The 13,587-nt window shown below is 45.3% G+C and overlaps 1 protein-coding gene across 6 annotated transcripts; it reads left to right on the top strand.

Annotated features, from left to right (window-relative positions):
• Positions 1 to 708: 708 nt before the first annotated feature.
• Positions 709 to 13,408, top strand: KLHL38 (kelch like family member 38). 6 transcript variants are annotated; one of them, XR_002862053.2, is made up of 4 exons: positions 718 to 3,030; positions 4,382 to 4,487; positions 5,996 to 6,555; positions 12,102 to 13,408. XR_002862053.2 is itself a non-coding variant. In XM_086880379.1 (4 exons), exons 2-4 carry the CDS (start codon positions 1,681 to 1,683, stop codon positions 12,185 to 12,187), a joined length of 1,542 nt encoding a protein of 513 aa, XP_086736505.1. In that variant the 5' UTR covers positions 746 to 1,000; positions 1,550 to 1,680; the 3' UTR covers positions 12,188 to 13,408. The 6 variants fall into 6 exon arrangements, 4 of the variants coding, with proteins under 4 accessions (XP_086736287.1, XP_023777246.2, XP_086736505.1 ...); XM_086880379.1 differs by lacking the exon at positions 5,996 to 6,555 and having other exon boundaries at positions 746 to 1,000; positions 1,550 to 3,030; XM_023921477.2 differs by lacking the exon at positions 12,102 to 13,408 and having other exon boundaries at positions 746 to 1,000; positions 1,550 to 3,030; positions 5,996 to 8,660.
• Positions 13,409 to 13,587: the final 179 nt, after the last annotated feature.

The raw sequence follows: 13,587 nt of genomic DNA on the forward strand, positions 1-13,587 counted from the left end.
GAGCTTACACATCTTGTTCATGAGCAGCCATCTGCAGTCAGAGACCCCATCAAGGGGTGTGCCCTGGGGAGCTCTGTGCCACCCTGGGAATTGCAACTCTGGAAACTGGTTTCCAGCTTGCTACTCACTGCAGAAACCTGCTCCAGTCCTCCCACCTGTAACACTGCGTTCCCTCAAGCCATCTGATTGAGAAGTTCTTTGCTAGGGGTTTCAGAGAGCTGAGGTTCTTAGACAAAAGGTCACAACCTGGTCTTTTCTGTATGAAATATCAAGCAGCATCATAAAGATAAATTGCTCCGAGAGTGAACTTCACTTTCTGCTTGGTGAAGGAAGTTGGGCTTTCCCTGCTCACCTTGGAGCAGCGTATGGATGCAGGGGTCCCATTGCATCAGCGTCTCCCCCCACACTGCAACAGGCTGATGCTCCCCAGATCTCTCCATAAGGTGGAGACACGGTCCATCCCACCAGAGTCCCTCGAAGCCCTTTTCTCTCCGCCTTTCTCCGCGAAACGACGGTGGCAGCGTAGTGCGAGGCATTGCAGACTGTTTACAGGCTTCTAGAGTTCCCAGGCACTTTAGGACAGCGTCCTGCCGCTGTTTCCAAATGCACAGCCAGGACTTTTATAAGTGAACTTTCCTCTCCGTGTCTATTTATTATACGTAAACATTTGCCAGAAAAACACCAGCCGGGCATGCTCAGAACCAGCCAGGTCATTGCAAAAGGCGGCGGCGGTGTCCCATGTGATAAGAGCGCGGAGCGCTGCGCTCCTATTCTTAGCGCTGGAATGTACACAATGCCCGCCGCCCCTGCGCGCAGCGCCCGGCAGCGGCAAAACTGACTGCGGCACAAACACGGCCAGAAATCACCCTCTATGAATCACCTACCTACTGAGAGAAACCTCCCGTGCGTTTATAGCTTTTTGTCCAGGCTCTAGCTGTGGAAAAAGCCAGCAGAGAATAAACGACAGAGAGTAAGTGCATGCAGTGAAGGACAACAGAAGGTAAACGTTTCTACCCTTCGGTTCCACTGCAGGTTGAGCAGTTAAGCCATGACCGTAGATACTCATCATATTGTTCTGCCTGGCACTTAATTTAGTCATTGTGTGTCTGATTAACATAAAAAAAACCACAGCTAAGCAGAGTTAATAAATAACTTTTAATGCAGATTCCCAGTCTCTAGGGTTCTGTTCGCCCTGCTGCGGAGTTCAGCTCTGCCAGATTTGCATTCTTTGGGAGTGACTAACTCTAAAGGAAAGAGGCACAAGCTACTAAACTGCTAATACTTTAAAATAGTGAAGAAATGTCTAAGTGCGTTTATTCAACATGATGGAAATAGACAAACCAATTGCTTCAGCCCTCCAACTTTAATCCAAAATCAGTGAGATAACTTCAGTGCTTTTGCTTCTTGCCAACGACACAGGCAGTGCTGACCTCAGAGTTGCAACCTATCTGATAACTTTATGAAAGTTTTAAAGGGTCTTGGCGACCTTTTGGCTTCTTTATTATTTTCCCACTGTGCTTAAACCGTGTTCCATTTTTATGTGTAATAGTGAACGGATATTTACAGCAACATCAAAGTCGTGATTTGTTCCCTTGGAGCTGGATATTTCAATAAAAGCTGCTAAGAATTTGGGGGTTTTTTTCCTGCCAAGCCCAGAATTCATCTCTCTTGTATTTTGCTATGGAAGAGGGATCCACTGAAGAGTTTCTCTTCAAAGACCAGGACTTCTCCTCTGAACTGCTGAGGCAGCTGAATGCTCTGCGGCAGAGCAGGATGCTGACTGATGTTACCCTCTGCTCTGGGGGCTTTGAAATCCCCTGCCACCGAAATGTGCTGGCTTCCAGCAGTCCATACTTCAAGGCAATGTTCTGTAACAACTTCAGGGAGAGTCACCAGCCTAAAGTCATTCTGAAGGGCATTGATGCTGATATTTTGGATCAGATTATCCTTTATGTTTACACTGGGGAGATTATGATATCCACTGAGAATGTCTTGTGCCTCTTGGAGACTGCATCCATGCTGCAGTACACTAAGCTGTTTGAGGCCTGCTCTACCTTCCTCCAAGACAAGCTGACTCCTGACAACTGTCTGAGCATGATCAGACTGGCAAAAGCCTTGAACTGCCAAAGCCTGAATAAGAAAGCCAAGGCTATGGCTTTGAAATGTTTTCCTATGGTGGCCTCTTCTGAGGACCTGAAGGACCTCTGTCCCACGGAGCTCCTCGATTACCTTGGGGATGATGAACTCTGTGGGGAGGAGGAGCAGGTCTTTGAGGCATTGATGGTCTGGATCCGGCATGACCTCCAGGCACGACAAGGCTACATCCAAGAGTTGTTCAAGAAGGTCCGACTTCAGTACGTCCATCCAACTTTCCTCTTCCATTTCATTGCCAATGACTCACTCGTTCAGTCCTCACCCACTTGCAGGAGCATCCTGGAGTCAGCCCGGAGACAGATGTTTTCCTTGTACAGCAGCAACACTCCTGACATCAAACCCATGATGCATGTTCCTCGGAGGTACTCCAACCAAGAGTTCCTCATCATCATTGGTGGCAGGAAGGACAGCCAGCAGACAACGAGGGATGTCCTGCTATATGATGACAAGACAAACCAGTGGCTGAGCCTGGCCAAACTTCCCATGCGCCTGTACAAAGCCTCTGCAGTGAGTTTACACAGCAATATTTTTGTGCTCGGAGGGATGCCTATTAGCAATAAGAAAAGTCTGGTCAGTGGTAATATTTACATTTATTCCCTCAAACTCAATCAGTGGAGGTTGATTGAGCACATGCTCGTTCCACGTTATTCCCACAGAAGCCTGGCATATAAAAATTATATTTTATCATTCGGTGGAATTGGTGAAAACCAGGAAATCCTGAATTCTGTGGAAAGATACGATAGTGTCTACAACACCTGTGAGAGAATGGCAAACATGCCTGTTGCCGTCCTTCACCCTGCTGTTGCTGCCAAAGATCAGAGGGTTTACCTCTTGGGGGGAGAAGATATAATGCAAAACCCTGTTCGGCTCATCCAGGTAATGGTCAGTCCTGCTTATCATAGGCAATTTCTTCTAAGGTATTTAGCAGTCCATCACCTTCATGAGAAAATCAAATCACTCAAGTATTTCATTGTGTGTTGTAGCAAGAGGCAGGATAAGTTGATCCAGCGTTGCAACTCTTCCATCTTCCCCTTCTGAATGTTTTTTCAGGCAGCAGCCCTGAGGCACTGCTTTGGGTGTCAGTCAGCTGTGCCACTGGTGGGCACTGGGGCCAGGGCTGCCGCAGATGATGCCACGGCAAGCGGCAGCAGCTCCCCTGCCTGGCATCATGCCTGTAGCCGATCTGACCAAAATCAGTGCTTTCACTTGGCGCTGAGCTGGGGTCTGAGCCGCGCATCTGCTCGCTCACAGCAAACGCAAACACTCGCGATCATTAGAGCGATTAGATACTCACTCATCAAAGGGCCAGAACTTAAACTGACAGTCATTTTGGATAAATAGTTGTGTTAAAAATGTGGATCCTGCCACATGTTGCTGGCTCTCTTCCTTCTTTCAGCCCTTACATGCTTTTAGGAGGAAAAAATATATTACATCTTTTCTTATCTGATTTGATGCTTTAGCAACATTGTAACGTTTCTTTTCCCATGAGTGTTTTTCACTGTTCGAGATCTTTTAACTAAGGATCATTAAGCTGAGATAGCAACCAGGACATAAGCAATTCTTTATAATGGTACTTCATTTTCAGGGGAAGGAAATGTATTTATCAGTTAGTGGGGAGATGCTCTGGTGATATTTCCTATATTAAGAAGCAGATAACTTGACATACAAGTTTGTGTCACCCAGATGCAGATGACTGAAAGCTCATCATCTGGCAACAGCTCTTTTTCTCACATAAATTGATGACTTAGATACCACTCTAAGTCTCTTTGCCATTCTGAGTGCTTGCCAGTCATCAGCATAAATATAGCAGCTGGGCAAATACAGTGGCTGCCAGCAGAGCTAGGTGAACATGATGTTTGTTTGCCCAGGAAATTGCTAAGGCTAATGAGGAATACACAGAATAACTGGAAAATTAAATTAATCATCTTGCCCTTTGGCAGAACTGGTTGCAGTGATTTAATGGCCATGCAAGAAGCCTTCATATGGCAGATACACTGCTTTAGTGCCTGTGCTAGCATCTCCTGAGCAGACAACCTTGGGGAGCCAGAATGCTTTCCAAGGGGACATATTAGGGAAAAAAATGGGTATATTCTCAGATTTCCAGCAGCTTGAGCCAGAGGATTGTATTTATTAGGGCAAAATAAAACCTAGAAGTTCCTCTGTAATTACAGATGTCAGTTAAAATGAAACATAAACAGCTGTGTGAATATCTTTATTTTTTTGTCAGGTTTACCATGTCTCCAGGAATATGTGGTTTCGTATGGAGACCAGAGTAGTGAAGAATGTCTGTGCACCAGCTGTCGTGATTGGAGACCAGATTATCATCGTAGGTGGTAAGGGCTCTGTTTCACCTTCCCTCTTCCTCCTCCTGCCTAGACCCTGTGGGTTTTTGCAGCCTTCCTGTTGGGGGTGCTCCCTCAAAAAGCACCAGGATCTTGGGAAGGAAAGGAGGATTGTTCCCACCCTCCTTACACTTCTTTTATGGAGTTTCATGGCGATTGAAGTGGAGATAAGTTCTCCATGAGGCACTCTCTTGTCCCAGGTAGCAGTACCTGGGTGGAAGAAACTGAGGAAAAGCCAACTCAAGTTACTGCTCTTGGGAGGAAGCCAGAAGCATGGGGATCCTGAACCTCCCCTGCCTTGCAGCCTGGTCCTCCCTGTCTGCTCCACTTGGAAGAATGGAAAGCACTGCTACCACAAGGCCATGGATGGCTTGTCAGGATGGGTGGGCTATAGGTCTATGAGGTCTTGGTTGGTCTTTTAGCTGCCTGCTGGGGGTAATATCCCAAAAGGAGTGTGAAACACTTAGAAAGAGGAAACTTCTCACTGTCTTTTTCAACCTGAGGACCAACCTCTGTCCATGGCAGTTGGGTGTATCATGTCATTGATAATTTGGCCCTCTACAGTCCTTAATACCTCTTCTCTGACCACAGACTGCCAGGAGGAAGCATGTGTTGAATTATTTAAGGCAAAATGAGACACGGAGTATCTTTAGCAAAGCAGAGGATTGAACCCAAACTGCACAGGAATTCAAGGTGGTGTCACCCCTCCCAGAGAGGCCACTGCTATCCTTTGCAGTGAGAAGAGGGGAGAGCTGAGTCCAAAGGTCCAAGACTATCAGGCTTCTATGTGGCAGATTGCCCTCATCTCAGACCCTACTCATGTTTTTCTACATGGGCAAGGTACTGCTGGGTACCAAGCTTCCACACCTCCAGGTGGGGACATATTGCTCCAGGGCAATGTCCCTCTTACCAGCCCTTTCAGCTGATCCAAGGTTATATCACCCCTCAGAGGAAGAGCTGTCCACTGGGTCACTGGCATAGTGGCCAGCACAGATGTGGTGCTGAGGGCTTTAGGAGTGGAGTGAGTACTGGTGGCACCATGCTGTTGCATACCCAGCTGTCAGCAGACAGCCACAACTCAACCCAGCAAGGCCCATCATATGTGCCACTGGTTTCTGTATTTCCAAGTGAAACTCTAGGAGCCTGTTTGGTAAAAAAAATATTTTCAGATGTTTGAAGGCACTTGCAGATAACTGCAAGTTCCAACTGTGTTTGACACATTGATTGCCTGATCTGATGGGCTTTATGGTGCTCATCAAGCCACAGCTGCCAAGGTGCTACGAGACAGGATGAAGACAGACAGGAAAGGAAGATAGACAGACAGGCATTCCTGGGACACATCATCACTTCTGATTTTAGATATCTTAATTCTGCCAAATTATATACTACTATAATAGGTTTTATTGAAGACCAGCATGAAATATACTATTATTATTCCTTCTGCTGGCCATAAGTGCCTAATTCCCATCTGTCTCTTCCACCTCTGGCTTTGCATTCAGGGTACACCCGGAGAATAATTGCTTATGATACAAAAGGCAACAAGTTTGTAAAATGTGCAGACATGAAGGACAGACGAATGCATCATGGGGCCACTGTCATCAAGAACAAGCTGTATGTCACAGGAGGACGATGTCTCACCTCAGACAATGTCATCAAGGACCTGGATTCCTTGGACTGCTATGATCTGGAGACTGACACATGGACACAAAAGGGAAAACTGCCGCACAAACTCTTTGACCATGGGTGCCTTACACTCCAGTGTGTCCCCTGTTCTAACCTTCTTTAAATGACTTTTGGTACTTCCTTGATATTTTGTGCTTTTCTTCCCAGAAAGGACCCACCTCACTCTGCAGAGAGCACATGGGGAATCTTCACAGTGTCATGCAAAGTCCTGACCTTGAAGGTATCAGCAGTGTTAGTCCTTCCCAGACCCTGTGCCAAGAAACGTCATGAGCTTTGCACTCATACTGTATTCACATGGCTGATATTGCGTGTGGTGCTGCTGAGTCCAGTCTGGAGGCCTTAAGCATCTCAAGAGGAAACAGGAAAAAGATACTGGGTAAGAACCCAGTGTGGGATTTGTCCTTGTACAGACTTAAAAAGTAGAGGGATGCTGGTATCTCCAGGGAAAGTAAGATCTTTGCTGTCATGCAAACTCAACTGCCTGCCACAGCCCTGTGCTGCTCATTGCTGACTGAGCTCTCCATTTCCAGTGGTGGGAGTGTTTAGAATAGGATGCCCTAAGCTCCAGTTTTGTAGCCAGCCCAGGAGCAGCTGCCTGAGTTTGCTGTGGTAGTCAGCTCATAAGAAATAAAATTTTAATGTTCCTAACAGCTAATTAGAAATTGGCAAAAGACTGATGCTTTGATCTGAACTCCCAGTGCAACAAGAAGCAGATCTGGCTTTTCTGAGCTAACACTCTTCCACAGTGCAGGGGAGATTTTTTGTTCCATCTGCCTGCCCTCTGAAGGAACAGGAGAAGACAGGAGGGAAATTAAGATTGTCTGCATCTTCTTTTTCAAGGGATGTTATTTTGCAGGGATCTTCCTTCTCCTTATGCATGAGGAATAGCAGTGGGGTTAGTTAGGATGACTTTGGCCGATGGAGTTCCAGAAATGTAGAATAGCAGAGTGGACACATGGAGGAAAGGGGATGTAAAAGAGAAGAGGTATTGGGAGGAACAATTTCTTTTTCCTTTTCTCCTCTCTCCAAACCACTGGAAAAAAGCCCATGAGACAAAGCCAGTGACAGGAAGCCAGCTTTCCAAGAAGAGCAAGTCTAAATCTGCCACTTGGCAAAACAACTCTGGCTCCACCAATATTTTCATGGGGTTCTGCTGCTAAGTGCATACTTTTAAAGGGAGGGGATTAATCATCAGACACTGAAAAGGCTGTGAACTGCTGTTAGGTCACTGGGCTTGGTAAGATTGCTGAGATAGCAAGGAGCTTTACAGATGACCACTATCCAGAGAAAGGATGGCAGAAACAACACCCCTTTTTCTTCATATTTGAGACAAGGTGGGACTTTTCAAAGGGTGCAGGATGACATGAGAAAACCATGCTCAACCTTCCTCTTAACAAAAGGCTGCACAGCCATATAGTCACCACCACATTGAAGAAAACCAGCTCCAGACACTAAGATCCCTTCCCATAAATTGAGCAGAAGAGTGACAGAAATAGTTAACAAAGTAGAGGGCTGGAAGGAAGCATTTAGTATGAACTGCTGGCTGAACAATGCAAAATAAAAGGGCTATTATTGTTTGTATGAGCTTTGTGTTTAGGAGTCCCCATTGTTCCCTCCCTTTGTTGATAAAGGGAATTGTTTTTGCACCAGTGGGTATTGCCAGGGTTTCCCTCTAAGGACCTGAGTAAACCTGCAAAAAATGAGTGGGAACTCAAACTCCTCTCCCAGCTCAGAAGCCTTTGGCTACATTTCTCTTGTGTCTTTCAGTCTATATCATCATCTCCTCCCTGTGCAAAGCAGAACTAAATCATGGCACTTGCCAAATTGAGCTGGAGCAGTGATTCATCCTTGCTTCCTCACAGACCAACTCCAGCTCTCTGGAGAAAGAAGCCTTGTCATGGCCAATTATGGAAAGTCTGCCCCAGGGAGATGTTTATTCCTAACCCTGCAGTGCTGCCTTCCAAAACTCCATCCTGTTGTGACCCCTCTCAGCTCCAAACTCCAGGAGACACCAGTTGCTGCCATGCATTTTAGCTGACACAGATTCCTGCCAGGCTCATGACTGTACCCAAAACTGAGGGGAAAAAAAGTTGAATTGGGGCCATAATCCCATGTTTGCAAACCATTGTCACAGTCATTGGTTTACACTTAGAAGCAAAATTATTTTTTTTAATTCCCATATCATATACCTAGTGATTTTCTCTGTGTTCATGTGGGACTAAGCAGTAACTTGCACAGCTGGGCAGGAAATGGGGAGTGCAAAAAAGAGGAAGGGATACAGCAGGATGGAGCACAGCATCTTTCCCCCATCTCTTGGGGAGCCCTCACTTCACCCCCAGGTCCTTGGAGATGCCAAGGGCTATGCCAAACTCTGCTCTGGCTGCAACCCTGTGCTCCTTCCCTTCACAAGTTTCACACCTTTTGCCCATAATTCAAGGAATTTGGCATTGCTAGGCATTAAATTCAAAACCTGGTTTCTAATAGGCTTTTGTCTTGTGGTGAGTTTTGATGCAAATTCTGACAAAGCATTTGGGGTCCTTTGAAGAAGAGAGGTTGAAATCAGAAAAGAGTGTTGAGCCTTTCCAAGACAGACAAGGGATAGCAAAGTTGCTCAGTCACGGGTAGGGAGCAGCACACAGCTGCAGGATGGGAAACTTAGCTCTGTGTGGGTGCTGTGGGGAGAAGGGATGTTGCCTTTCTAAACAGGTTCTGACCACCACCTGGCCCACCTAGACCAGTACCTAATACTGTCCTCACTGCTTTACAGGTGTAAAAGCACTCCTAGCAAGGGTTGGCCAAGATGCCTCTTTCTCCATTGTCAGGAGGTGACTTTTCAAGCAGGATCTGCAAGGTTGTCACTACCTGATACACTTTTACATGTTTTTTCAGAGGTCTGATAATTTAAACAGTCCAGCAATTGAGTATTCATCTAGATGGGAATCCCCCATGGGAATGCAGTAAGGTTCTTCACAGATAAAATGATGGCCCCATGAAAAGGTGGGAATTTGTTGCTCTTCATTTAATAACCAAGGAAGCCATGGAAAAGAGGCTTTTTTAAAAGATTTCTTCTTGCACTTTCTTGAAGGGTTGAGCACCTGCCACATTTTTTCAAATCAGGGAGTGCTCTAAAAGTTCATCAAAGCTCCAAGGCCTTGTTCCCAGGTGCCCTGACACAGTCAGTAGATCATGGAAACCATAGGACGACATGGCTGAAACCAGTCTGTTCCATGGGACAGTGAGTTACCCAGTCCCTCATGGTACTAGTCCAAAACACTGAAAATCTGCCATGAAATACTCTGATTCCTCCCCAAGTATCATACTTTAGGTGTTATTGACCTTAGAGCTTTTAACACTATCTTCTTTGCTGTACCTTCTGCCACAGAGATAAAGGGCAATTGATTAGCCTTTTAGATACCATATATTTTTTTTTTGTCTTTAGCGTTTATTAGGACATTTCAAAGTCTGTAGACTAAACAAACCCAGCCCTTTCAATCTTTCCTCATAAGGCATGTTTTCTAGACCTCTGATCATTTTTGTTGCTCTCCTCTGGACAATTTTCAGTTTGTCTGTTGGTTGTTTCTTTATTTATTCAAGTGCAGGGCCATGGCTCAGCCTTGCAGTGCTGAGAAGGGCAATAAACCCTTTCTGCATCTTACCTACAGCATTCCTGGTCTCAGAGCCCAGAAGGATTTTGCTTTTCACAACAGCAGCACAATACTGACTGGAGTTCAGCTGTTGTCGCGGTTAAGGAATGTTTGCAAGTTTGGGCAAGGTCATATGGAAAGACTGCAGGACATCCAGAATCTCCCAGGGTTATTCCCTAACTCCATCTTTGCTTTGGCTCATCAGGATCCCAAGCCAGAACCTGGTGAAAACAATGTCTCTCCATGGCTTCAATAAGGAGCTTTGGACATGGCCCTAATTATTGTGTTCTCAGCTGGGTTCATCACTAATTCTATTAATATTAACAGCAAATATTTAATGTTTCAGTGTATATATATATATATATATATATATATATATATATTACTAGGGGAAAAGTTTCAGGCAAAAAAAAAGAAAAGGAAGGGAGGAAATTGCATTTTCTTTTCAACTTTCTTTCCCTTGCCTTGCTGCAAACCCAGAGCTGAGTCCTGCTGCACAGGCAGCCTGTGGCAGAAACTCTGCTTTGATCTCAGCAAAGACTCGTAGGTTAAGCCTGTGTTTTTTCACTGTAATTGTTTATCAAACAATGCAGTCCTTTCCAAGGGCAGTCTTTTTCTTCTGCAGTAATATGTTTATAATTATAATACATTTCCTGCTTCTTTTTGATTAAACACACCTGACAAAGTAGGAAAGATGTCAATGCATAAATAAATGGGCACACCAAGTTCATTGCTTTGTCAGTCCTCTTTTTCCAAATGCCAAGGAGTTCATTGTGAGGTGAATCCTCTAGCTGAGAAGGAAACAATTGGGTAGAGCATACATGAATAGCGTACAGGGTAATTTATCCCTGGCATTGTTCCTTAGCCTGACCTGAGAGCCATTAATAATTGACAGCAGCAAAAACAATCCCTTTTTAAAAATATAAACACCCATACTTTTTTTCCAGTTGCTTGAAAGCTCCCCCGCAGAAGTTGAAGTCATATTCTCCATGGCACAATGAGCATGAATTCCTGAGTGCAAGGTTGCACCTGTAAAGGAGCTGAGATCTGCTAATTAGTGGACTGCTAATAATATTTTCAGTGGCTAAATCAAATGAGTTTTCCCACAGTCCAAATTAAGCAGACCTCCTATGGACAAACTGGTGTCTCAGGCTGCTGGTGCCACCAGTGTCCACAGGGCTCCCCAGGGTTTGTGTTGGAGCCCTGAGAGATTGATCTGGCCTCTTCTGTTTATTGATGTTTCCAAAATAGTAGCAGAGTAGTGAGGAGCCCAACTGCTCTGTCACTCGGCAAGTCACCCACTGGCTCCAGCTGCTGCCTGTCACTTCTCTCCCCAGAGCTCTTTGTTTGCCTGCACTTCTTTCATGTTGCAAGAACCCTTTCCCAGAAAAGCAAGCAGCAGCACATCTCGAGCAGCCCTGGGCCAATAGGCACATGTCTCGTGGCTGCTTTAAACACAAGGCATCCCCACAGCTGTTGGACACTTTTGCCTTAAGAGTCAGGGGTGAGCCATGAGGTAAAACATTGCTGGAGGTGAGAAAAAGAGGAAGAATCTGGTCCACTTCTTCATCTGGTCAGGAAAATGCTTGTAACCATCCTCCTATATCTAATCTTCCCATGTCTAGTTCTCTGAAGTTTGTTTCTTGACCAGGCTGTGCCTTCTGATGAAGCACATAAGCCATGTCCCACCACCCTTCCCTAAAGCAGGCATGATGGGACAAATACAAAGGCATGTTTGCTTCCTCAGATCCCCCAGTGCCACATCTGTAATGACATCCCCTGAGTTTTGCCCTGGTCTTGGCACATTGTTGAGTTTTCTCTCTGCTCTCAGAGACCTTCCTAGGCTCTGCAGTCACCCTGAACCAAAGTTTGGATATGGCAATGATCACCCAGGGCACCAGGAAGTGACACCGAGGACTATCAAGTCCAAATTTTAAAACTGATGGGATGCTTCTGGTCTGGAAAATCAACCCAAATCAATCTGAGCCTTAGAGCAGAGCCCTGGCAGCTCTCTGTAAGACCTGGGGGACCGTACGGGAATGTGTTCAGCCCCAAGGAGCAGAGAACAAACTTAATGGAGAGTGCTGCAATGTGAAACTTGGCTACAAAGCTTCACTGCTGGGAAAGGGCAGTGTTTTATCCAGATCAGCAGCAAGCCCTGGAATTAATAGTCTTGATTAAACTATTTTGATGTGCATGGTATGTGGAGATAAGGGCCCTGTTCCCTTGGGTTTCCAGTGAAAATTAGATGTTAACAGTACGTGACATTCCCTGACAGGAGTAAGGAACACTGCTGGAAGACAAGAAACAAGTACAGACCAAGGGGCAAAAGAGGCACTTCTTCAGAGAGAAAAGTTACCATGAACTTGCTGGATCTGTTTCAATGCTGGAATGACGTGGACCCTGGCACCAGGCAGATCGAAAGCAAGGGAACTATGCCTGCTTTGTGTTGTTATGACACATATATTTCCCTGAAAATGACATTAAAATGTACCAGAGGCTCAAACACTGTTCTGTTTATCTATTCCCTGGGTAGGATCTTAGAGACAGCCTGAGCACGGCAGAATATGGCCTCTGTGAAGTAAACTTGGCCTCTGGCATGAGGCCCATCAGCAAATGTGAAATGGGAAGCCAGCGCGTCAGGGCATCCATGACTATTGCCCACAGCCGCCTGTCAGGGCTGCCTCCCTTGGAGACGCACAAAGGATGAGCCATGGCAGGACACTCCCCTGCCATGCACTGAGGTTTGCCAGAGATGGACAGAATGGTTCCTCCCCATTGCATTGACCCTGGGTTCATCCTGTGCAGAAACATGGAAAGGCTCCTCATCACCCAGGCTGTCAACAGTGCCTCAATGTGTTTCAGGCCACATTTCAGCCCTGGCACTCCCTTGCAGTGGAACTTGCAGCTGAACTACCATTAATTCACAGTGTGGACTAACCCATGTGTGCACACAGAGCCATGGCATCCAACGGAGAAGACTCCCAGCAACTTGACTGAGTGCCAGCTCGAACCTTGACCGAGGAGGAGAGCAGAGAGGTCCTATGGATGTTCTTCAAGAAGCTGTGATATTTAATGGCTAATTCAGACCTTTTAAAACAAAAGAAGTCTTTGGGCTTGGTAGGTTCTGGCTGAAGGCTTCTGGCTGAGAGATCCTGCTTAGCGCCTGCAAGAGTTGTCTGCTCATTATGACTTGGAACACATCAGTAAATAGTGCCTGTTTCTTCTTCCAGGGGGCTCTGGAAACTTTTTCAGGAGAAAAGTAGCAACACACAATGAAAGAATGGTTGCAGACAAACTGAACTACAAATGGCAGGGAAGCCAAAAGCATGTTCCCCCTTCCTGCCTTGAGCATGTTTTTTATGGCATGAAATGTGACATGCACAGTTGATCGCGGATATCAAGCGGAGTCTGTTATTTGTGATGGCAACGTAAAATACACAGGCCCTCACTCCAAAGAGCTTATGAGAAACTGGGAGCTGAGGACAGAAATGGCCTTCAGGTCACCATCAGCTGGACTTTCAAAGCATCCAGCTCATTTATTAGGCAAGAGCAACACCTTATGCCATAGCCTGGATAACCAAAGTAGAAGTGAAATGAAATGAAATGAAATGAAATGAAATGAAATAAAATAAAATAAAATAAAATAAAATAAAATAAAATAAAATAAAATAAAATAAAATAAAATAAAATAAAATAAAATAAAATAAAATAAAATAAAATAAAATAAAATAAAATAAAATAAAATAAAATAAAATAAAATA

The sequence above is a fragment of the Cyanistes caeruleus genome, chromosome 1 (genome assembly GCF_971803275.1).
Source record: "Cyanistes caeruleus chromosome 1, bCyaCae1.hap1.1, whole genome shotgun sequence".
In the NCBI taxonomy this organism is placed as follows: domain Eukaryota; kingdom Metazoa; phylum Chordata; class Aves; order Passeriformes; family Paridae; genus Cyanistes; species Cyanistes caeruleus.

Excerpts from the sequence above, each read along its gene's own strand:
- KLHL38 (XM_086880161.1), top strand. The coding sequence starts at position 1,681 with ATGGAAGAGGGATCCACTGAAGAGTTTCTCTTCAAAGACCAGGACTTC. Across the intron at positions 3,031-4,381 it reads ACCCTGTTCGGCTCATCCAG|GTTTACCATGTCTCCAGGAA; the intron begins GTAATGGTCAGT and ends TTTTTTTGTCAG. Across the intron at positions 4,488-5,995 it reads CCAGATTATCATCGTAGGTG|GGTACACCCGGAGAATAATT; the intron begins GTAAGGGCTCTG and ends CTTTGCATTCAG.